Source organism: Puma concolor, chromosome E3, assembly GCF_028749965.1.
Source record: "Puma concolor isolate L17-30 chromosome E3, mPumCon1.1.hap2, whole genome shotgun sequence".
Lineage (NCBI taxonomy): Eukaryota > Metazoa > Chordata > Mammalia > Carnivora > Felidae > Puma > Puma concolor.
In genome coordinates this window covers 983,817-1,007,648 of record NC_141682.1, presented here as the reverse complement: position 1 = coordinate 1,007,648, position 23,832 = coordinate 983,817, and the positions used below count along the sequence as shown (strand labels likewise).

The 23,832-nt window shown below is 56.9% G+C and overlaps 1 protein-coding gene across 2 annotated transcripts in view; it reads right to left on the bottom strand.

Annotated features, from left to right (window-relative positions):
- Window positions 1-2,399: 2,399 nt before the first annotated feature.
- The window catches only part of DNAAF5 (dynein axonemal assembly factor 5), a 48,705-nt gene continuing 27,272 nt past the window's right edge, over window positions 2,400-23,832 (bottom strand). Inside the window, exons 7-13 of one of the 2 annotated variants that reach the window (XM_086691827.1) lie at window positions 21,518-21,661; window positions 20,088-20,256; window positions 17,995-18,142; window positions 15,545-15,695; window positions 13,987-14,143; window positions 11,426-11,620; window positions 2,400-3,435 (exon numbers count right to left, since the gene is read on the bottom strand). In XM_086691827.1, the coding sequence (XP_086547953.1) occupies window positions 3,299-3,435; window positions 11,426-11,620; window positions 13,987-14,143; window positions 15,545-15,695; window positions 17,995-18,142; window positions 20,088-20,256; window positions 21,518-21,661 (1,101 nt within the window). In that variant the 3' untranslated portion in view covers window positions 2,400-3,298. The remainder of the gene's footprint in view (window positions 3,436-11,425; window positions 11,621-13,986; window positions 14,144-15,544; window positions 15,696-17,994; window positions 18,143-20,087; window positions 20,257-21,517; window positions 21,662-23,832) is intronic. The other variant, XM_086691828.1, reaches the window with a different exon arrangement.

Here is a 23,832-nt window from a genome sequence, read left to right as displayed (position 1 = left end):
AGAAGTGAAACTTGCGTTTCAGTGAAGATTTCTTAAGAGTACAAGAAACACAATAAATTAACGTATTGATACGCTCTGTCGAAACTAGTTTCTGTTCTTCGAGAGACGTTGTTGTAGGGTGTAAACGGGCGCCCGGCTGGCCCAGTTGGTGGAGCGCACGACTGTCCATCTCGGGTTGTGAGTCTGGGCCCCGCGCTGGATGTGGAGGTTACTCAAAAACAAAAGCCCAAGGAGGAAGATGAAAATAAGCTCCAGAACGAGCGGTAATATTTGCGAGCCGTACGCGACGAAGCTCTCGTATCCACAATAGCTCATATTCAATATGAAGACCTCATTTTGAAAAAATGGGCAAGAGATTTTAAGACATTTCACCAGCGAAGACATACAGACAGACAGACAGACAAGCATGTGGGAGGGGCTCCACATCGTTAGACGTTAGGGAAATGCAGACCGAAGCCATCCTGAAGTCCCCCTCCGTGCCCGTTAGAGCGGCTCCGGTTAAAGACGCTGCCGTGTCATGTGTCGGCAGGACGGTGGTGCTGGTGGGCGGATGAGGTGGTCCCGCCGCTCCGGCTGGACGTTCTCCCCTCCTGGGTGTCCGCCCCAGAGAGATGAGAGGCGTGTCCATTCGACGACGTGCACACAGTGTCCCAAGAGGCCATCTCTGTGACGGCCACCAGGTGTGGTGTAGACACAGGGCGGAACACTACTGCTCAGCAGCGAAAGGAACGAGCCGCCACCCACCGGCGCTACAACGTGGGTGCATCTTGGTTATGCCTTGGGAACACGGGCGAGGGAGGGAAACCAGAAACACTGTGTCCACTTACGTACAGTCCCACGGAGTGCAGACTGCGGGGCAGTGACCACGGCAGATCAGAGTTGCCTGGAGGTGGGCAGAGGGGCGGGAGAGAATGCCTGCGGGTGGTGGGGAGGTTGGCGGTCTGGCCTGTGGTGGTGGTTCTGTGCGTGTATGCCTGTGTCGGGATTTCTCAAAGTGCCCACTTAAGTATGTGCAGTGAATCGTAGGTCAGGCATCCCTCAGTGAAGCAGTAAAAAATACCAATAAATCCATCAACCGGGGCTACAAACACGTATCAAATATGACCTAGTAATTCTACTCAGAGGTACCCGCCCAAGAGCGATGGCCATGAATCATCTACGCGTACCACAGAGCTCAGAGTGGTTTTATTCATAATGGCCTCAAACCTAAATGCCCATCAACAGGTGAATGGAAAACAGTAGAGTTGGGACAATTGGGTCCACAAAGCCTAAAATATTTACCCTCTGGCCCTTTCCAGAAAGAGGTGCCGATCCCCGAACCAGTGTGTGAATAGATAACCTCAAAAACTATGCTAAGTGAAAAAAGCCAGACGCCTAAGACCACCTATCATATGGTCCCACGTATATGAGGCATCCGGAACACACACCACTTTAGACACAGAGCAGCTCGGTGCTTGCTGGGGCTGGGAATGTGGGCAGGGATCGGCTGCACACGGGTTTGGGTGGGTGGGGGCCCTCGCACGATACAGTGCTGAACCAGCCACGGTGGTTGGCACACAGCTCCGTAAATTACATCTCAATAATGCTGTAAACTTTCAGGGACCAGTTTTTTTTTTAATGTTTATTTTTTATTTATTTTGAGAGAGAGAGGGAGAGTGCTAAAAGGGGAGGGGCAGAGAGAGAAAGAGAGACAGAGGATCCCAAGCAGGCTCTACACCGTCAGCACTGAGCCCAATGTGGGGCTTGATCCCACAAATTATGAGATCATGACCTGAACCGAAATCAAGAGTTGGATGCTTAACTGGCTGAGATCCCCAGACACCCCTCAGGGACCAAATTCTACGTGTCCCTGTCCTCGGCCACCAGCACAGGGAGGGTAGGGCTCCATGAACATTTGAGGAGTTGAGCGAAGAGTGCATAACACTTGCCAAGGACACGTCGGTTCTCAGGCACTTAGATCGCTAACCCCGTCAGCTGAGCCTTTGTGTCTTTCTCTGGACACACACCTGCTCACGTCACACGAGTGGTACTGACTCACTGTCCTGCTGCCTCTGCACACTTCCCCTTGAAGATGTGCAGAAACAACGTCCTGCCTCTCCCTGGCGGCCGGCGTGGTTTGTATCCCGCTGCCTCTCCAGGCCCGCTTTCCCTGCCTGAGCCGCACACTCAGGCGCGCCCGCGGAGGGCCCCACGAGCTTGGCGGCCGGCCTCGTGATGGGGTTTGGAGCTCCTGCCACCTGGTGTCCAGAGAGGACACTGCACCGAGCAGTGGGAGAGCCTGGGGCCCGCCACCCAGGTCTCGGGGCGGGGGTCACCGGGAGATGAGATCTAAGGGAAAAATAAGCGATTTCTAAAAATGTTGATTAACTACTAAAGCACACTAACACAGGCATACAAAATAACTGTAATAAATATTTTTAATTAAATTTTCAAACACCTAAGCATAAATGTTCATATTTGATTGTTAGAAAATACACACAGTATTTTTTTCCCTGGTAACATAAATATTTGGCTTACGGAAATAATATCCATTTAAAATAAAATTTTTTAGGCACTTGGGTGTAGAAAGTGCTAGAGAATAAAACCCCATTTTACTTTACTGCTGCTTATATGAGAGAGCTACCAAAATTACATCCGATAAAACATTGTATTTTCAACACTGTTTGCACAATGACCTAAGAAAAAAATATCATGACCGAATGTATCCACTAACACTCCGAGTTCCAGGATATTTTACACGGAAAACTGTAACTGATAAAGATTTCAAATTCCTTTTAGACTGTTCACTGTGATGCTAAGTTTTAGTAGACACAACACAAAGAAAGAAAAAAATTTCTTTTTAATAACTTTTGCTTGAAAGAAAAATAGTCAAGAACTTTCTCGGTGAGGCGGGCATTTACGCAAGACAGAGATACTGACCCACGAACGTAGCAGGTGCACGTAGCTTTGAAACAAACAGGATGCTTTGGCTGCCAGGGTGAGCAGGTGCCATCTCGTTCCACTTTCAAATTACCCGCAGATTTTGGGGAGATCTGTCAATGGACTGTAATAAATGAGACAGGACAGTACAGAAGCCGCTCAGCGAATGTTACTTCAGAAACTGCCGGGCCGGAGAAGTGTCTTGGGAGAATCTTGCACACCACACGTTTCCTGCAATACTCTTGCTATCAAAGTCTTGCCTGTGAGTGTCCTAGGTCGTTGACACAAAGGTGCCGTGTTGTGAGGTGGAGAGGCCCCGGCCCCGGCCCCGGCCCAGGGGAGGACGGGAGCTCGGGGCTCGCTCCGCGCTGGCTGCTGCTCACTGGGCGGGCGGCTGGGCCTGCAGGTGCTGTAGCAGCTGCTGGCAGAGGGCAGGAGAGCGGTGCTTGTGGATGACAGCCTCTGTCTCTCTAGCCAGGAGCTCAGGGAACAGGACACTGCCTGCTTTGAGGACCTCTGTAAAACAGCAAAACACCATCAACACGCCAGAAATAAACACGAAACCAATTCCTGCTTATGAAAAGGGACTGAGCGGCCACACGCTACCTAATGACAAAGGGTCAGATCTCCACGCGACCAACGAGCCTGTGCACGTACGTGCCTAATAGCAGAGCGCCAAACCACGTGAGGCAGGTCGATCCACACTGTGTCTAGAGACCTCCACACTCTGTGTCAGAGATGGACAGACCCGGCCAGCAGAGAACCAGTGAGGACGCGGCTTAACAACGGCACCACCCATCACTGGCTACGATGGATATGTGCAGACGACTCTGTCCAACGGCATCCGAATACAAGTCCTTCTCAAGCTCTTGTGGCACACTCACCAGGACAGACCATGTTCCAGGCCGTGAAAAACACCGCAACAAATTAAAAAAACACCAGTCCTACGATGTCTGCTCTCAGAACACAACAGAGTTAAACCAGAAATCAATGAAAGAGACGTAAGCTGGAAAAATCCCCAAACACGTGGAGATTAAACAACACGTTTCTAAATAGCACAATAGTCAAAGAAGAAATCTCAAAAGAAACGAAAGACTTTCTGAACTAAATGAAAATGAAAACACAACTTAACCCAAAATCGTAGGATGTGGCGAAAGCAGTGCCTGGAGGGGACTCACAGCATCGAGTGCCTGCGTGAGGCACGCAGAAAGATCTACAAGTCGATATTCTCCTTTACCACCTTAGGAAACTAGAAAAAGAAAGGCAAATCCAAAGTAAGCAGAAGAAAGGAAGTAAGAATTCTAAAAGCAGAAACCAATGAAGAAAATCAACAGAACCAAAAGCTGGCGTCCTCTGACCAAGTCCTGGACCGCAGATGTGATGTGACCCCGACGGGGTGGACGAACCCCTTCCCTGAAAGACACTCACACAGGAACAAACAATCTCCACAGACCTACATGGATCCAAGAAACCCTCAATAATTAATAACCTCCCCAAGCAGAAAGCACCAGCCCCAGATGGGTTCACTGGTGCACCAAACTTTCAGGAAGAAATTACACCAACTGCCTACCATCTCTTCCAGAGGATAGAAGCTTCCTGAGTCACTCTACGAGGCCAGCATGACCCGGATACAAAACCAGACAAAGACATCACAAGAAAAGGAAGCCACGGATGGTTACCTCTCATGGACACAGATGCAAAAATCCTCAACAAAATAGTAGCAAATCGAATCCAATAGTGTTTAAAAAGAATGATGCATGAAGCCCAAATGCAAGATGGTTCAATATTCCAAAATCAATTAATGTAATCCATAGCATCAATAGGCTGAAAAAGAAAATCATATGGTCACATAAATAGCATTTTGACAAACGCCGGTACCCATTCATGGTAAAAATTCTCAGCAAACTAGGAATAGAGGGGCACCTCCTCAACACAATAAAGAAAATCTATAAAAAACCTCAGAGCTAAAGTCATACTTAATGGCGAGAAACTCAAAGCTTTTCCACGAAGATCCCAAATTGCCACTCCTTTTCAACATTGTACCGGAAGTCCTACTGAGTACAATAAGAAAAAGAAGTAAAAACTAAACCAAAGGTAGTATATAAACGAAAGAAAAAAGAACAAAATAAAATAAATGGGACAGCCATTATGTGAATTTCATGTTCAAGGGTAGGAAAGCTCAATATTGTCAAGATGTCAGTTCTCCCCAACTTGATCTATAGATTTAAGGCAATCACAATAAAAATGCCAGCAGGTCATTTTTCAGATACTGATTAAGTGAATGTAAAGTCCCAGAAGAGCCAACGCAACACTGAAGGAGAACGAAGTTGGAGAACTGACACATTCTGACTTTAAGAGTTTCTATAAAGCCAGAGTAGCGAAGACAGTGTGGTCCTGTTGAAGGAACAGATAGATCGATGGGCCAGGACAGAGACCCAGACGCAGACCTGGTCACCCAACAGGGCACAGAGGCTCCGTTCCAATAAACGGAACCGGGACGAGTGGGCGTGCACGTGCCGGGGGAAAAAAGAATCTAGACACAGACTTTACGTCCTTCACAAAAGCTAACTCAAGACAGATCACAGACCTAAACGTGAAACTGGGCAAAGAATGAAAAAGTACAGGACTCCTGGAAGAGAACGCAGAAGAGAACCTAGGGGACCCTGGGTGTGGCGATGACTTTTGGACACAACACCGAAGGTAAGACCCACGGAAGAAGTAACTGATGGGCTGGACGTCATTACCTTCAACACTCGTGCTCCACAAAAGGCAGCGTCGAGAGACTGAGAAGGCAAAGCCTCGGGCCGGGAGACAGTTCACAGAAGGCACATCTGATAAAGGACTGTTATCCAGATGCACGAAGAACTCCAAACGCTCACCAACGTGAGAACAATCCAAGCAAGAAACGAGCCGAAGACCTAACGACACCCCAGCAGGGGAAAGACACAGAGCACAGACAGGCACCGGACACGAGGCTCCACGTTGCGTGTCCTCCGGGAAACGTGGAACAAAACAGCAAGGGGACGCCACCACGCGCCTGTCGCAAGGGCCACGGCCCACAACACGTCACGGCGGACGCTGGCGAGGAGGTGGAGCAGCAGGAACCCCAGGCCCTGCCGGCGGCAACGCGGGACGGGGAAGCCGCCTTGCAAGACAGGTTGGTGAGACTCGTGACAGGACTAGTAACGTTCTCACCACGCGACCCCGCAATCGTGCCACTTGCTATCTACCCGAAGGAGCTGAAGCCTTATGTGCACACGTATATTTACAGCAGCTTTGTCCGTAACTGTCCTTCAGCAGCCGGACGGGTGAATAACGGGGGTCTGTCTAGACGGTGGATTATTCAGTGCTGAGAAGAAGTGAGCTGTGAAGCCACGAAAAGACGCGGAAGCACCGTAAACGCGTTAGCAAGTGAACGAGCCGGTCTGGGAAGGCTTCACACTGTAGCACTCTGACTCTGTGACACTCTGGAAAAGGCCCAACTATGGAGACGGTAACAGACCAGTGGCTGTCGGGGTGGGAGGCTTCAGGCAGAGCACACACGGCACTGGGACTATTCTGTGTGGCTCTGGAATGGTGGGCCCAGGTCACACGTCCGTGCGCGGCCGCCTAGAGAGAGCCTCACGGAACCTGGTCTCTGGATGGTGCTGGCCTGTCAGTGTGGGTCAACAGCCGTAGGGACAGGTGCACCGCCAGTGGGGAGGGTGATGCGTGTGGGGGGCAGCTGGTAAGTGGGAGAGTTCTGTACCTTCCTCTCAATTTAGCTGTGACCCTAAAACCACTCTAAAAAAAACAAAGTTTTAAATAGAAAGTCGTTACAGCATTTAAATCCATCGGATGTTGCTGGGTCAGCATACAATGGTCCCAGTGTAGACAAACAGAACTTAAAAATAATCTTGGAGGGGAGCCTGGGTGGCTCAGTCGGTTGAGCGTCTGGATCTTGATTTTGGCCCAGGTCACGGTCTCACGGCGTAGTAGGTTCGAGCCCCGTGTCGGGCTCTGTGCTGGCAGGCAGGGCCTGCCTGAGGTTATCTCTCTCTCTAGCCCTCCCGAGCTTGCACTCTCTGTCTCAAAATAAATACACTTAAAAAAAAAAAAATCTTGGAGTTGTTGGTGGACCACAAAAGTCCTCCAAAATCCCCAAGGGTGATTTATGTGTGTCATTTTGGCCTTAGAAACAGCTCTTATGTTAGTAGATAAACTGGCCCAGAGATATGGTCAACCCTTCATCACACTGACTGATGCGGATTCATTCAACAAACACCTCCTGCAGGCCCGCTGTGTGCTGGGCTCCGTGGATATGGCAGGCAACAAATGTGTGTCCAGGGACCCTTCACACTGTTGTCTGAGAGCAGCCTCTGAGAGTCAGAAAGAGGAGGGAAGCCGGGAGCAGCACGCGAGAGTCAGAAGGAAGAGGCAAAGCTGGGAGCACATGAAGAATCAGAAGGAGAGGGGACCAGCGTGCAACAGTCCGAAGGAGGAGGGACCAGCACACGAGAGTCAGGAGGAGGAGGAAGGCTCAGAACAGCTTGCGAGAGTCAGAAGGAGGAGGGAAGGCTGGGAGCAGCACATGAGAGTCAGGAGGAGGAGGGAAAGCCAGGAGCAGCATGCGAGTGTCAGAAGGAGGAAGGAAGCCAGGAGCAGCACGAGAGTCAGAAGGAGGAGGGAAGCCAGGAGCAGCACGCGAGACTCAGAAGGAAGAGGCAAAGCTGGGAGCACATGAGAGTCAGAAGGAGGGGGGACTAGCACGCAAGAGTCAGAAGGAGGAGGGACCAGCACACGAGAGTCAGGAGGAGGAGGAAGGCTCAGAACAGCTTGTAAGAGTCAGAAGGAGGAGGAAGGCTCAGAACAGCATGCGAGTGTCAGAAGGAGGAAGGAAGCCAGGAGCAGCACACGAGAGTCAGAAGGAGGAGAAAGCGGTACGTGAGAGTCAGAAGGAGGATGAAAGGTGTGAGCAGCACGTGAGTCAGAAGGAGCAGGGACAAGCACACACGAGTCAGAAGGAGGAGGGACAAGCACACGCGAGTCAGAAGGAATAGGAAGGCTGGGAGCAGCACACGCGAGTCAGAAGGAGGAAGAAAGCACACTGTTCCTGGTCACCACTACAATGGGCACGGTGGGGGGCTGGCGGGGGCTGGACTCTGGGTGGGAGGGGAGGCGGCAGGTGCCGTGGGCTGAGCACTGGAGTCATCCAAGCCATCTTGCAGGAGTGCCCTGGCAGATGCAGGCAGGGGTGGACAGAGACAAGCCGACTTAGGAGGTCATTGGACTTGGCTCCGAGGTTTCTGCCGTCAATCACGAGGAGGACGGAACGTTGCTGGTGGTAATGGGGACGCGGTGGGGGAGCAGGGTGGCCAAGCGGGGGCAGTGGCCCCGGGGGTGGCCTGAACGTTACAGCTGTTGTGCCCGGCAGACGCTCGTGTCCTCTGAGCACCTGGGTATGCGCGTGTCTAGATTCTGGGGCAGACGTCTGGCCTGGACTTCGGTTTGGGGGACCCCGGCACATGGGTAGCATCTGAAGCCAGGAGAGGAGACAAGGTCACCAAGATGCCATGTGCAGAAAGAAGCAGCGGCCAGAGGGACGCAAGGCAACCCAGGAGCCATGGGGGTGGTGACCAGTGGTCCCGTCGAGTTTATGCAGCTGCAGAAGAGTCCCGAGCAGGAGGCTCAGGCAGCAGGACAAGAATGGCTCTTGGGGGGGGGGGGCGGGGTTAGGGGACACGCGGGACCAGCCGTGGGAGTGGACATGGAGGAACTTCGCCTTGTCAGTGGGACAGAAGCACCGTCATCGGTCAAGAGGTCCCCAGGCGTGAAGTGCTGAGGGGAGGCTGGCAGGGGGAGCCAGCCCTCTGGAGGGGAAGACCAGTCCTCTGGAGGGGAGGCTGGCAGGGGGGAAGGCCAGTCCTCAGGAGGGGAGGCCGGCAGGGGGGAAGGCCAGTCCTCAGGAGGGGAGGCCGGGAGGGGGGAAGACCAGTCCTCCGGAGGGGAGGCCGGCAGGGGGGAAGACCAGTCCTCTGGAGGGGAGGCTGGCAGGGGGGAAGGCCAGTCCTCAGGAGGGGAGGGCGGCAGGGGGGAAGGCCAGTCCTCTGTAGGGGAGGCCGGGAGGGGGGAAGACCAGTCCTCCGGAGGGGAGGCTGGCAGGGGGGAAGGCCAGTCCTCACGAGGGGAGGCCGGCAGGGGGAGCCAGTCCTCCAGAGGGGAGGCTGGCAGGGGGGAAGGCCAGTCGCCAGTCCTTCGGAGGGGAGGCCGGCAGGGGGGAAGGCCAGTCCTCCAGAGGGGAGGCTGGCAGGGGGGAAGGCCAGTCCTCAGGAGGGGAGGCCAGCAGGGGGAGCCAGTCCTCCAGAGGGGAGGCTGGCAGGGGGGAAGGCCAGTCCTTTGGAGGGGAGGCTGGCAGGGGGGAAGGCCAGTCTTCCAGGAGACGTGCCTGGTCTGCTGGAGCAGAGCAATTGGGGCGTTTGGAGCTCAGGACTCTAAACACGGCCGGCTGGCCGCCGGGACAGCAAGGGCGGGATGTGCTAAGAGCTGGCGTCGCATGAGCACCCAGGTTAGGGTGCACGCCGAGGTCAGGGTGCAGGAGCAGAGGAGCAGAGTGGTCGGCCTGCCCCAACGTCTCTGCCACTTCGAGTCCCGCCAGCTCTGGCAGGCAGAGGACACGCACAGGGTACACGCTGGTCCCCTGGGTCCTGGACCCCTGGCCTCCGCAGCAACCAGGCTACAGGCCAGGGAAGATGGACACAGCTGTTCTCTCTCTCGCTGGCGGTGGGGGTGGGGGGCAGAGAGGAGAGCGAGGTGGGGTCTGCGAGGACCCGGCCAAGCGGCCGGACCCAGCTCACGCACTGGGAACGGCCGCGGAGCCAGCCCGACACTGCCAGCACCCGCCCGACACTGCCCAGCTGTCGCCCACACCCGCTGGGGACGGCCCTCAGGGGTCTGGGAGTCAAAACTGTGTCCGGGACTCCCCCGGACAAGGCCGCCCACTCGCTGCGTGACACAAAGCAGGGCGGGCAGCTGTAGGGTCAGTGAACCTTCTGCTGCCAAGTTCCCTTAAGAATGTCCTCGATAAAGCAGTCAAGATTCTTCCGTTAGATCAGTTCTCAGGCAGCCCAGCTGAGTCGTGATCATCTCACTGACTTGACACTGTCTGCCTTTCACCTGGAACGTCCAGCTTGTTAACGTTCAACGAGACTGCAGCAGAGGCTGCACCCGGTCTCTCTGTCTCTGGTTGGCCCTGTCTCTGTGTTCTTCCTGGCCTCCTTTCTTGACTTCCTTTGGGTTATTGGAGTATCGCTGGGAATTCCATTCAAATCTACTTTTTGACACAACACCGTTCGTGCTGCTCTGGGGACGACACCCGATGTCCCTGCTCTGCGGCATCTGCCGTCGGAGTGTCCTGTGTGGTGGGGCGGGGGCACGGCAGGGTGTGCCTGGGCCCCCAGGACACTGCTGCCACGACAGCACGAAGACTCAGGTTCCTCGCACTTGGGTACCAGGCAGGACACCGTCTCAAAAACGAACAGAGTGACGGTACTTGTGGCCAATGAGAAGATTTAAGCTTTCAAGCGGAAACCACAATCACGGTAACTTGTTTCCAACACCGTCAGCTGAATGGCTTCCTGCAACTTTTCTTCCCGAGACTTTTCTGAGCTCGATGCCGACAAACGTGACTTCTGGACACGGCCTGACAAAATGGCAACGTGCAGGACCAACCAACAGGCGAGAACGTAGCCGGAGTCAACCCCGCAGGACCCTGGAACGACCGCCTGGGCAGGTCGGGGCGGTATGAAGGCATCTCTGTGGTTACACACAACAGGTACCCCTGCCTCCGACAGCGTACCTGTCCGGGGCCAGGTTCCTTCACACGCTTCCCTGGACAACACGCACCACGGCCAAGAACGCGGAAGCCACAAACGCCCAGCTGCTTCTACCGAGACGCGCGGAAAAGTAAAGCGACGCTCCCCTGTCTGCGTGTATTGTTTTTAGAAAATACATCTTCCAGGGGCACCTGGGGCTCTGTTGGTTCGGCTTCCGACTTCGGCTCAGGTCATGTTCTCACGGTTCATGGGTTCAAGCCCTGCGTTGGGCTCTGTGCTGACAACTCAGAACCTGGAACCTGCTTTGGATTCGGGGTCTCCCTCTCTCTCTACGCCCTCCTCCGTGCCAGCTCTCTTTCTCAAAGAAAGACACTAAAGAAATAGACACTAAAAAAGTTTTAAAAAGAAGAAGAAAACCTACGTTTCAAAACCACACATTAATTATGTTAATATATGATGGATTTACAGTCATTCTAAACAAATTAATAGACACCTAAGATTTTTCTCCACTGTAACTTCTACCGCAGTAAGTTTCGAGGGCTGTAACCCACCCAGGAGGCCAGTCCACAGAGGCCCTGAGGCCGTGGCCCTGCCCCCCGCCCTCATGTGGCCAGCCCATGATTCGGCTGTGAGGAGCCGCGTCTACGCTCTGGGGACAGCCTTCACAATGCAGCACACGTGGTGGAGACTCCTACCTAAAACCGCATCCTGGACAGTGCTGTCCGGGTCATCGAGGTACACGAGGAGCTCTCTGTACAGGAACTGAATGTGGCTCTGGTAGCAGGACTTCACGTCGTCGTCGCTTCTGACACACGCCAGCCACGTGACCAAGGCGGAGGTGGCCGCGAGCCTCACTTCGTGGGAGACGTCGTCCAGACGCTTCAGGAGCTCTGGAGGGAGGGCCGGATGGGACAGTGAGACAGAGGCCGGCACAGACGGAGCACTGGAGCTTCCAGAGTGGGGACCTGACCCCACCCCTGGGGCACTCGTCCTCGGGCCATGGTAAACCCATCCTGTGGGGAGACTGGTGCTCGTGTGCCAGGGGCTGGGGGCGGCTCCCAGTGTGCCGGACCCCTTGACCGCACTGGCCACAGGGTGGACCCTGGGCCGGGTGGGAGGAGGGGTGGGCAGGCCTGAGCTGCTCTCCCTGTCTCACCTGCCAGGTGCCCCGGGCTCTCTGTGGCTCCAAGATGCTCTGTCTGTCACCATGGGCATCACACCCTGGCTGCCCGTCCCCTGGATGTACACACCGCCCTCCCAACTGGGCTCTAGGGACAGAGCTCGGGCCCCAGTGACATGATCACCACCACCTGTATCAGTGTTGTTTCTGCTGAGCTCTGAGCCAGACCACTCGGCTGCTGAAAACAGGAACCACCTCTCCAGTTAGCAGAAACTCACCATTCACCGCTGAGGTTTTTATCAAATGTATACTTTTCTCCCCCAAACTGTGAGAAATCCCTGGCCCTGTGGCCGGGTGTCTCTGGAGACTCAGCAGTCGCTCGGGCACTCCGTGAGCAGGGCAAGAGGTAGCCGGGGGTAGGGAGCAGGGCTGCAGCCCCAGGTGGTGGGAGGCCCGGCCCCCGGAAGTGAGCAGGCAGGGCTGTGGGCTCGTGGCACTGCGGCCTCCTGCCGGGCACTAGCTCATGGCAGAAGGGCTTTCCTAAGGGTCTGGGCCTCACCCAGTCCTGGGACGGCGGCCTGGTGGGCACACCACCACCCGAGTCCCGCAGGGACTCCTCCCATGTCCTCACTCCCTCCGGCTCAGGCCGACTCTGGCATGGCGTGTTTTCCTCTGACAGTAATTCCCGAGTTTTAAGAAGTGGCCTGGAAATTCACTTTTGTGATTGGGGTCAGCCGTCACGTGCAACTGTGGGCTTGGAACAAAGGGTGGCTCTCTTGGGACCCGTGCTGGGTGCACATGCATCCTCCATACGACAGACCTCGGGGCGTCCTGCCCTTTGCAAACACATCGCCACCCAGGGCCCTGAACTGGTCCCAAGAAAGGAGCCCGCAAGGAAATCCTTTTGCATGAAAACAACCCCCAAAGCCCAGATATGTGCAATCTTTTCGCTGGCTCTTTTTAGACGTGAGCAAAATCCCAACGGACTCTGACAGTCACCAACTGACTTGGCGCAAACAGAACTGTAAGGGTCGCTGGGAGGAATACGGTGTTTGTTGTCACAAAAGTAAACACAAAAAGTGAAAAGAAACTTGCAAGAACGCGTGAGAAAGGGGACTTCAACTCTGGATTTCAGCAGGAGGCTTCCTGCTCAGCATCAAGATGCACCACCTGCAGTTCCGGAATATTCTGAGCCACCACCTCTGCCGGTATCAGCCATCCATCCCTCCCCCCGGAGCTGGGAGCGCTGGAGCCCCTCTCCCCGCAGACGCGTGTCTTCCTCTCACGGCGTCCCGAGTGGACTCCGCTCACGAATCCCGTCCCCACCACGCTCCGTCTTGTGCACCCATTGGCTCCAGCTCTGAACTTCAGGGACTTTTCATTTCTGGGACTCCTGAAAACCACCTTTTAGGAATCACTACATCAGCTAAATGCTGCGGCACAGAGGACAGCCCAGTGTGGCTATGACGGGCCGTGGAGACCAGCCACAGGTGCGCCCACAGACGCTGCACGCCCCACCTGAGGCTGACCGCCCCCTCCTCCTCCTCCTCCACCTCCTCTACCTCCTCCTCCTCCACAGGACCCTCCCTCCAGTTGGCGTGCACAAGCCTAGAGCGTCTGCCGGGCTCCTTCTTATCTGCAGCTTCGTCCCGTTTCGTTTTTGTCTGAGCTCTGAGCTGGGCTCTAGAACATCTATCCCTGCAGTGTTGGGATCCTTGTTCTCCTCCTCAACGCGGCTTTCTCTGTGTTCTTAGGAATCCTCTGCGTTTGCTACTCTGCTCAGGGCCGGGGTGGGGGTTGTTCCTCTGCTTCTGATCTGGGACTCGCCCGGTGCTGGGGCTCCAAAGAGGCGGAGACGCGGGACGGAAGGCACGGCCGCCGCAGAAGCTCTTGCCGCGCCCGTCCTCGCACCCTGGCCTCGCACCCTGGCCTGGCCGCAGCGCCTGCTCTGGGGTGGGGGTGCGGGGCCCCACTGCCTGGGCACGGGCTGCCTGCCTCGCTCTCTTCAGTGACGGCTCACCGGTCACGGCTGCGTCTGGACTCCTGGCACCAGGCCGACCGGAAGTCCAAGTACCAGCTTCCATCTCCCTCTAGAAGAAACAGACCCACACGGTTTGGGAAAGAAAAGCATCGTACCAGGATAAACCTTGATGAGCTTATCGGCATCAGCCACACCACCGGAGGTCTTTAGAAATGTGTTGATGATTTGGCACGAAATTAATCGAGTCATCTGGGAATCTTCTTCCAGGGAGGTTAGAATCTGCGGCATCAGCGTCTCCTGAACTTTCCGGATCTGTAATCGGAAGACAGAGGAGGGTCCTGATCGGCTCTGTCCCGGAGGTGACAGCGCTGGTCCCTCACTGTGCACACGCTGCCCATGATGGAAGGAGCTTGGCTCTCGTACAGATATAAAGGAGTCTGGAATGTTTTTAAAATTTTTATGTGAGAACTCAAACCTTGATTTTAAAATCTAGATGACTTAGGGCGTCTGGGGGGCTCAGTCGGTTAAGCGTCTGACTTCGACTTCAGTTCATGTCACGATCTCGTGGTTTTCAAGTTCAAGCCCCACGTCAGGCTCTGTGCTGACAGCTCAGAGCCTGGAGCCTGCTTCTGATGCTGTGTCTCCCTCTCTCTCTGCCCCTCCCCTGCTCGCATTCTCTCTCAAAAATAAATAAACACTAAAAAAGAAATAAAACCTAGATGAACAGTTGAACAGTTTTGTTTAACTTGGTCAGTGGACAAGCCCATCACTCACAAAGCCGTGGAGACAAGCCTACAGCCTGCTCCTTGCTAGCGTGGCTGCATGTTGTGTCCATACAATTTGGGGGATGTTTTAACTCAAATCATGGTGGTTCACATTTGCAACAACGTGGATGGAACTAGACGTATCATGCTAAGCGAAATAAGGCAGTCAGAGAAAGACAAGTATCACACGATTTCACTCGTGTGGAATTTAAAAAACAAATGAACATAGAAGAAGGGAAGGAAAAATAAGATAAAAACAGAGAGGGAGGCAAACTGTAAGAGACTCTTAAATACAGAGAACAAACTGAGGGTTGCTGGCGGGGTGTTGGGTGGGGGGATGGGCTAAATGGGCGAGGGGACGTTAAGGAGGGCACTCGTTGGGACGAACACCGGGTGCGATACGTAAGTGATAAATCGCTAAGTTCTATTCCTGAAATTACTATTACGCTACATGTTAACTAACTTGGATTTAAGTTTAAATAAATTAATAAAACAAAACCTACTTAAAAAAAACTCATGGCGGTTCAGTGGACCAGGAGGTTGAGCTCACACACTAGATGAACACCTGGCCGGATGCCTGCAGACCTGGGGCCGAGCGCAGAGAAACAGCAAGGCCTTCGGACAGCTGCCCCTCGCCCCCCGTTTCCCTGATCCCGTTGCGCAGGTGGAGTAACAGTAGCGCAGAAACCCCGAGATCGGCCAAGCTCAGGTAGAGTTCTGTGCATATGTTCTCTGCGTTCTCTGCTCCGTAAAGAGCCACGTTCAATACATACACCTAATGGCAGCCCCAGCTGATCAAAACAAAATGCTACGGGTCACGATGGCCGGTGGTACCCTGCCCTCGCCCGCGGCCCCCAGGCTCCCTCCCCTGTGGGTTTCAGAAAGCAGTGTTTGGCGGCTACACGTGTGTCCCCCCCCTCCCCCTGGCAGGTGTCCTTGGGAGCCCCACCTGCTCGTCCGACAGGACCTCACTGCTGATGAGTGCCCAGAGGCAGGACACGGCTGCCGTGCGGATGGCTGCAGCCGTCTTCCCTGCGTGCCACTGCAGATTAGGGACCAAGATGTCCTTCGTCACAGTGTCGAGGTAGTGGTGAAAGTGCCTGGGGTGGAGACACGAGATAGCAGGTGAAGGGGAGCGCGCGGGGCAGAGGGGAGCCGGAATAGGAGGACGGCTGCCTCCCTGGGGCGGACGCCCTCCCTGCAGGGGAGTGGGTGCCTGGGGGAGAGCCAGCGGCCTTCCCAGCTCCTGCTGGCCTCTGCTGGGCCTGCAGCCTCCAGAGCACCCCACCCCCCCTCTGCAGGGGTGAGGCTGTGGGGGGCCCCACCCATCTCTGCTGGGCTCTAAAAGAGGAGACGTGAGATCACCGGGCACATCAACCAGGCCAGCAACGTCATTTGCACATGTGGCCATCCTACGCACGCACACCCGACACCCCCCTGTGGGCACGCTCCCCTCCGCACCCAGGGCCCGAGCGCCACGGTCACAGAGACGTGGACGTTCCTGCCAGCAGTCTGGGCACTTGGTCTGGATGTAAACTCACACATCCCGCTGTGCCGGGCGGCTTGTGCTGCGGAGCCACTCTCTGAGCACCCCGTTGAGAGGCACCCAGAGAAAAGCCTGAGCGTCCACACGAGTCCCACTGCGCTGCCACCATTCATCAACTTATTTCTGAACCTTATTCCAAAGTGTATTTCAGAGGTGGCTCACGTCTCAAATACCAGCTGTTCCGGAATACCGAAAAGGTGTAGTAGCCTCCAAGGCGAGGCCAGAGCCGCGTGGCACCGAGGCTCTCCCTGCACCCTGCCCTCCGGCCTCTGCTTCTGTCCCTCTCCGCTGCCTGGACCCTCACTCGGGGACTGTCCCTTCTGGGGAAGGCTCCACCTGCTTGCTTCCAGCAGGGGGCATCCAAGAGCCAGAGATGTAGGTACGCGGCAAATCTGGTTCTGGACTTGCACACACACGCACACACATGCTCGCTCGCACACACACACACACACTCACACAATTAGGTTTTCGACGTGCTTTAGTTTTTACACAAAGGGCTGCTATTTCCCGCAAAATGATTTACGAGGGGGCTCTGTGGAAAGACCCAACGGTCCTGTCCTCTGAGGCGTCAGGTGAAGTGGCTGGAAAAGCAAGGACCGCGTGCTGGCCAGGCTGCCGCTCTGCCGAGGGAGACGGGCAGCGGCCCAGGGCCTGACTTTGTGGAGCAGCTCCATTGCGCAAAGCAAGGTCCCCGCTGGGGTCTGAAGACAGACCTCCTACCGCTGCTGGCGCCCCTCCCCCAGTCCCCAGTCGACCTCTAGGAGCGGGCAGAGCCCAGGTGGTGGCCAGCAAGGTCTGTCGCGTCTCCACAGACGCCCCGGGGAGCAGAGGCCACGGGATTGGGGGTGCAGGGACCACCAAGAGCAATGACCAAACCCAGGACAGGTGGGGGCCGGCACCAAGGGCCCACGCTGGGGGCGCTCTGTGGAGGGAGCAACCCGTCCATGGAGGGTCCCCAAAACAGCACCTCCTCAAACTGAGGAGCCCGACTTGGCGCTTCAGTAGGACATCGTGAGGCCAAGGACCCAGGGCAGCCGATCAGCGCCCGTGTTCGGCCACCTCGGCCTCAGGTCGGGACCCGCGGGCGGCCGGCGAACACGTTCTGGCAGAAGAGGGTTGGCAGTGCATCCCCAGGGCTCCCCGTGCCCGGGGGCTTGTTGAGGCCCCTCACGAGGTCGTGGGGGAGCACAGGCTGTGAGGCGCCAGCTGGCCCGTGCCCTTGCGGCTTATCCACGGGAAGCTCCCCTGCCGGGAGGCCTGCGGGCCAACATCGTCTCTTTGTGGCCCTTGTAGGCTGGAAGCTCGGGCAGACGAGCAGCAGACAGGATTCCCTGCCCGCGGACGGGCCGGCAGAGCCTGGGGAGAGGAGGAGCCCCAGGGAAAGGTCCCAGCACACTCGTGACATGGCAGGACGCGCTCCTTCCGAAGGGACAGGGTCCCCACACGCCTTACCGCCCACCCAGCCGCTGGGGGCCTGGGGGCGAGGTGCACCCACGTGGCGCCCGACCAGCCAGGGTCTGCCGCCGGCCCGTCACGGGTTTACTGCCCTAAGTCCTTGCTGGCAACAGGGTTTTCCTCACGCTTTAGCCACTAAGGGGATTCAGCCCATTCTCTGTTAGGTTTCAAAGGTACCAAAGGCATTTAAAACTGAGAATAGCTAACGTATAAACCATTAACAGTTCATGTTCCCTACAACCTCTTCGTTCGATGGAATTTTAATGGCCACGTGGAAACGACGTGGACTCCGTGTCTGTCCGGGCGGGTGCTCGCTCCCGCGGCCGGCGCCAGAGCCCGGGGTGACCCCAGCTCCCACCTGAGAGCACCCGCAGAGGCTGGAGGCCGGGCACACCTACCCCTGGGAGTCGACAGTCTGCTTTGCGCTCAGCAGCACCCGCGACAGGGAGGAGAAGAGCTGCAGGCGCATCTGTGGGTCCCGGGCGGGCTGGAGGCAGCTCCTGAGGACGGGCACCAGGTGGGGGAGCACTTCTCCCAGCGCCGGGCCTGGAAAACACACAGCTCACGGTTCCCACGGCTCCTGCTCGTGGGACGACGCAGCCCCCACCCCGCCGCCGGGTCGGCGCCGGGTGCCGGGGAGGGGCCGTGGGCACAGGGGCGGTTACGGCCCGTCCACCACCTTCCTCTCCTTTCTGGATCGAGGGTGTCCCTGTAAAAGCAAACACTTAACCCCCAAATCGTGCTAATCGTTCAACACGGTGACTTTCTATTTCCTCGTGTTTTCTCAGATTCTTAAAAAAAAAAACGTTACAGTCAAGCAACACTTTAAATATCAACCAAGATAAATTATTCAGAACACGTACAGTGTTTAATATTTGCCCCTACACTCGGCAGCCACCGCCCTTCCCGAGCTGCTGCTGGACAGGCGCCTGCGCGGCTTCCCCGGGACCGTGGGCCTCACACACGGGCAACGAGCCTTAGTATCTGGAAGGGCATCGAGTCGTGATCGGAATAAAGAGTCCCTGGGGTGCAAACACGCGCTCGGGTTGCACGGACGTGGGTCACGGAGCGCCCTCCCCTCCAGGCGGGCCCTCTCCCAACCACCCTGCTCGTCCCACGGCAAGGCCCAGATGCATTGTCTCACACTCGGCGTCAAAGCTGCAAGACGGAAACGCAAGGCTGCGCATTAATCTGAGGGCAGGTGTGGGTCTGGGGGAGAAAGAGAAACAAAGGCAGAAGGAGGACGTGGCCCAGGGGCAGGACACTGCCAGCACCGGTGGGCACCGGGTCTGCTCACACCCTCTGGGGTTTGTTTTCCTTGGAGATCACACGGAAGATGGAGCCCCGGACCTCTCACTGCAGGAGGAGGGAGCGATCTTCCGGGAAGGGACCCCGATCTCCCAAGGCCGCGTTTTCACGGAAGACAGAGCGCACGAGCAAGAGGAGAGAGGGGTTTCAGGGAGCATCTTCCGGCCCCTCCTATAAAGACTCTTTCCGCTCACGTGCATCACTGTCCCCTCATTGCTATCCAGGCACCAAATGCCATTTTGAACAAGTCCAGTCTGTTGAACACGCTCTATAAAAACAAAGTCTCCAGACAGCAGGGTGTCTGTCACGGCTGATGGCGTAACGAGACACGTAAACGGGAGCGTCCTACGGGAAGAATGCCGACACCGAACAGACCCGGGGGCGCAGAGGCGTGCTCTCAGTGGGACGGCGCCGCGTGGGGAGCGGGCACCTGGCGGTGAACGCCGCCCGAGCACAGCGCATGTGAAGCAGGACGCTTCCGGACACAGGACGGAGAAACACGCCATCGACACTCTGAGAAAGCACTTGGAAAAGCACACCGAGGCCACGTCCCCTCTTCCTGATTGGCCGGCCTCAAGGGTGCACAGGTTTTCGGTTCTGGAGCCTTGGGACACGGCCTCTGGCTGTTTTCTAAGCTGGGGAGGGAGCTGCTGTTCAGAGTCTAAGATCTTTTTTTTTTTTTAAGACTCATGTTTTAAAATGAAATCTGTCCGGTGAGACCTCTACGGACGTCCCGAGGCAGGGAGAAGGCACGGGTCTGAGCATAAGCTCTGCCTGAGGAACATTCTTTCACCCACCCTGCGGCCTGGCGGGGAAGGGCCTGGAGACACTGGACCACAGAGGCCCACGCCACGCGTGAGGCTCTGCAGGGACACTGTGGACTGTGCAAAGAACACACTGCGCCCAAGGCCACGATAAGCACACCTCCGAGGCTTAACGTAAACACCGTATGCCTGGCAGACTTTCTTTTCTTTACGTTTTTGTTTACTTCGGGGGGGAGGGGCAGAGAGAGAGAGACACACACAGACACACACAAGCCGAAGCAGCTCCAGGCTCTGAGCTGTCAGCACAGAGCCCGATGTGGGGCTCGAACTCACAAACCGTGAGATCATGACCCGAGCCACCCAGGTGCCCCTGCCGGGCAGACTTTCAAGGGCCACATTACACAGTTTTGGGAGCTCACCTGCGTGGTTGATCACCACGACGAACTGCAGAAGCTCTGCTGAGTGGACGGTCCAGTCGTGGTGCGACGCGGCCAGCCACTCCACGAGGGGGCCTGCGTGCTCTCGGTACAGATCCTGGCGTCCGTTGATGTCCTGTGCCGTGGCCAGCGCGTCCATGGTCTCCCGGACCTGGAAATACGAGTCACTGGCTGGGGAAACCCCACTCCTAAGGCTCAAAAGCCCAGGGAAGACCAATCGTCATCATCAGAGCGCGCTCTGTCACACGACGGGCTAGGACGACCCGGCCGACCGCGAGCGCTCCACCTCCACCGCGGAGGACGCGCGACACAACAGAGCCCCTGGAGCGCCCGCGGGGGCTAGGACTGCAGGGGCCCGTCTGACGGCTACTGTTCACTCTGGGTCGGCGCCATCTGGACGACAAAGAATAGACTTGCATTTATGAGAGATTCAGCTGCTGTGCCCCCAGGCTGCACAAGGCTTCTCCTGGGGTCCTCAGGCCCCCTGCGGTGGGAGAGCTCGATCTGTGAGGAACAAGGGCACCTGGGGGCTGCAGGGCACTGAACTGAGGGACATAAACTATGCTTGCCCGAGGCCACCCTGTGACCAGGCCTTCCGGTGGTGACAGTGGTGACAGAGGTGACAGCGGGCCAGGGGACAGGAGATGGGCTGGCAGCCACCTCCCAGCAGCCTGTGCCTACAACCTGGCGGCTGCTCGGTTTCCTTCCCATGGGTCCCAGGCACGTGGATTCGGCTCTTGCTAGTGTGTGTGGCTTTAAGGTGACAAGCCGCCTGCTGAGGTATGTGCCCTTGGGAAAAGTGGAAAGGTTGTTTTTAAACGAAAGAAAACAAAATTCAGATGCCCAAGAAAGGAAGGGGAGGGCGGGGGGCTTCCTGGACACGGGGCCTGTGGCTCTGTGAGCCTCCCCGGCACGCCTCCTCCATAGGTGAGCCCCAGAGATCTGTGCACGGCTGTAGGAGGAAGACACCCCCCCCAAAAGGTCCCTGGAGCCCAAGGGGAACTGGACGTCAGTAGAGCATTTAAAGCCTAGACCCAGAGCTGAGAGAACAGAAGTAGTTCTGCAAAGCTGGCCTGTGATTAAACAGGAAACACGATGCTATTTTCTCTCTAGACGGTCAGTCACCTACGTGTTTACCACAGACGGAGGCGAGGTTACATGTGTCCGTCTGTCTGCAGCTGTCACCCCTGAGACACAACGACAGGCGGCAGTTAGAGGGAATCTGAAATTCCCTGCGTCCCCGAGGCTGCCTCACGAGCAACCCGTCCCACACGCCCTTCCACGCTTCCGGTCAGCCGAGCCAGGCAAGCCCAAGGCTTCCGGTTCCACGGCAGGATTTGTGGACGGTGGTCCCACCTGCTCAGGGCCGAGCACCCTCCTCAGCATAAGCTCCGTCCCCCGCGCCGCCTCACCTTGTCGCCGAGGCCTGTGGCACCCCAGAGCGCCTCTATGGTCACCAGGACCTCCAAGAGCTGTAAGCTGCACCGTCTGCAGTCTTCGCGGCACACGGAGACCAGAGTCCGCACGCACAGCAGCAGGTGCTCCCCGTAGAGGTGCTGTGAGGAGAGCAGGGAGCACCTGAGCCAGCTCTCCCCCAGCCTGTGCGCTCCTGCCCCCTGCCGCGCCCCCAGGGCCCCCCTGCACCCCCAGCCCCAGCTCCCTCCCCGCTGCCCTTCTGCCCCCCAGCCCCCTCCCCTTCTGCCCCCTCCAGCTCCTGTCTCCCCCTGCCCAGCACCCACCCACAGGACACAGCACACTCTGGTCGCAGATTAGAACACACGGACCATAGGAGGGCGTTCTTCGACGGGAAGACTTTATGGCGTTCTTTTCCAGGGGAAACTGAACACAGCCCGGAAAGAAACGCTTAACGGTCTCTAAGTTACGCTTAAAGAAGTTCTCATGCGTCAGCAACACATCCCCTAGAATTCACAAGGGAAACGGATCTGCTTGCAAACACCCAGCCCCCACCAACCTGCCCCCAAAGGTAAGAGAAACAGCGGAGGGAGGTGGACACACAGCAGAGTCTGAGCCCACGGCCGCTGAGGCTGTGTGGGGGCGCACGGGGTTCATTCTGCTCTTCTGCTGCTGTGTGTTTCTGAGTCTTCCCACGCTACTGTTTTAACAAAAAGAAAGAAATTCCGTGGCTCGGGAAGTGCTTCCTGGTGGCCGGGGAGACAAGGGGATGCCTCGGCTGGTCCGTCCAGCCGCTCCCCTCCTGGCCTCCCAGCCTCGTCATCCGTGGGCCAGGAGCGAGTGTCCACGTGTGCTTCTAGTGCATCCCTCCACACGTCTGCTTCACGCATTTCACGAGGGGCAGGAAGGACGGGGTCGCGGTCACGGAGCAGCGCACAGAACACGGGAAGCGTGCTCACTGTGCCGCTGGCGGGGGTGGGTCCAGAGTCCCTTCTGGGGCCCTGGGGCTCACGCACAAGTGACGTAAACCACCAAAGTTTAAACAGAACTCACACGGGATCATAGAGGAGTGTGGTCTGTGCACGCGGCTCGGGAGGACAGGACGAGGCCTTGAGGGCTGGGTGTCCAGCTACCCCGAGAAGCCAGGCGGGTGACTTTGCTCAAATCCTCACGTGCCCTACAGCCCAATTCCTCTGGTCCTGGACTGAGAGTAAATGAGTTTCTGAGTACGTGAGTTCAGTGAATTTCTTTTTCGTTGTAAATATTTACCAAGGGAGACAGCGAGAGACAGCGCGTGGGAGACGGGAGGGGCAGAGAGAGTGAGAGAGCAAGCGAGAATCCCAAGCAGGTTCTGTGCTGTTGCGCAGAGCCTGACTCGGGGCTCAACCCCCTGAACCTGAGCCGAAATCAAGAGTTGGGCATCTACCCGACCGAGCCCCGCAGGCCGCCCTCAGCTAACTTCTGGAGTGACCTGGACCAGAAGCTTCGGGAGCCATTCCGGGAGGAGGAAGCTCCCTTCTGGAGGCGCGAGCTGTTCCATTCTGGGTGGTCCGGAGGCCGCGACTCCCGTGCCAGTGAGGAGTCACGTTCCCAGCGGCGCCGTCGGCGAGGAACGGTCCCCACCTACCTGCCCCCCAGAGGCAGAAAGGACGCAGGCCGCACACGGACACCCAAAGTCATGTTTTAGCCTCTGCTCCTGAAGGTGTCACCTGAGGCCGCCGACTTTACTGCGAGAAAGTGCCCGGGGCTGACGTTTCGGTAACGGTGCCGGCGCCCCCGCACCCGGGTCTCCGCTGGTTCAACGGGACCGCTGACTTCTCCTTACGCCATCAGACAATTTCCTCACCTCGAGCTCCTGTCACAAAGCAAACATTTCAAACGGAAGGATCCGATCCCTGGGCCCGGGCCCGGCCCTGGCCAGACCACGCACCTGCCGCGGGTCCCCCAACTCACCCCCCCCCACGCCCCACTGCTGGACGGACACGATTGTGTCCACCCCTCGGCTGGCTCTCGGGAAACAGCCGCCTGGGGACGTCTGCGGGAAGCACGTGCCGTGTGTCCTGGGTCACCATAGGAGCACGAGACCCTCCCCGCCTGGGGGTGGGGGCGACAGGGCTGTGTCCGCGAGCGAAGGGGAGGAAGGCGGCTGGGTCTCCCCTGCGGCTGGAGCGCGTCCAGAGGGACACTCGGCGCCACGGCGCTTCCTCGGCGAGGCATCTGTGTACAAACGTCATTGCAGAAACGCCTCCTCGAAAAAGCTGGACGCTTAATCCAATCCGCGTGGGTTAAGGCACTGGTTTTCCCGTGGATGACA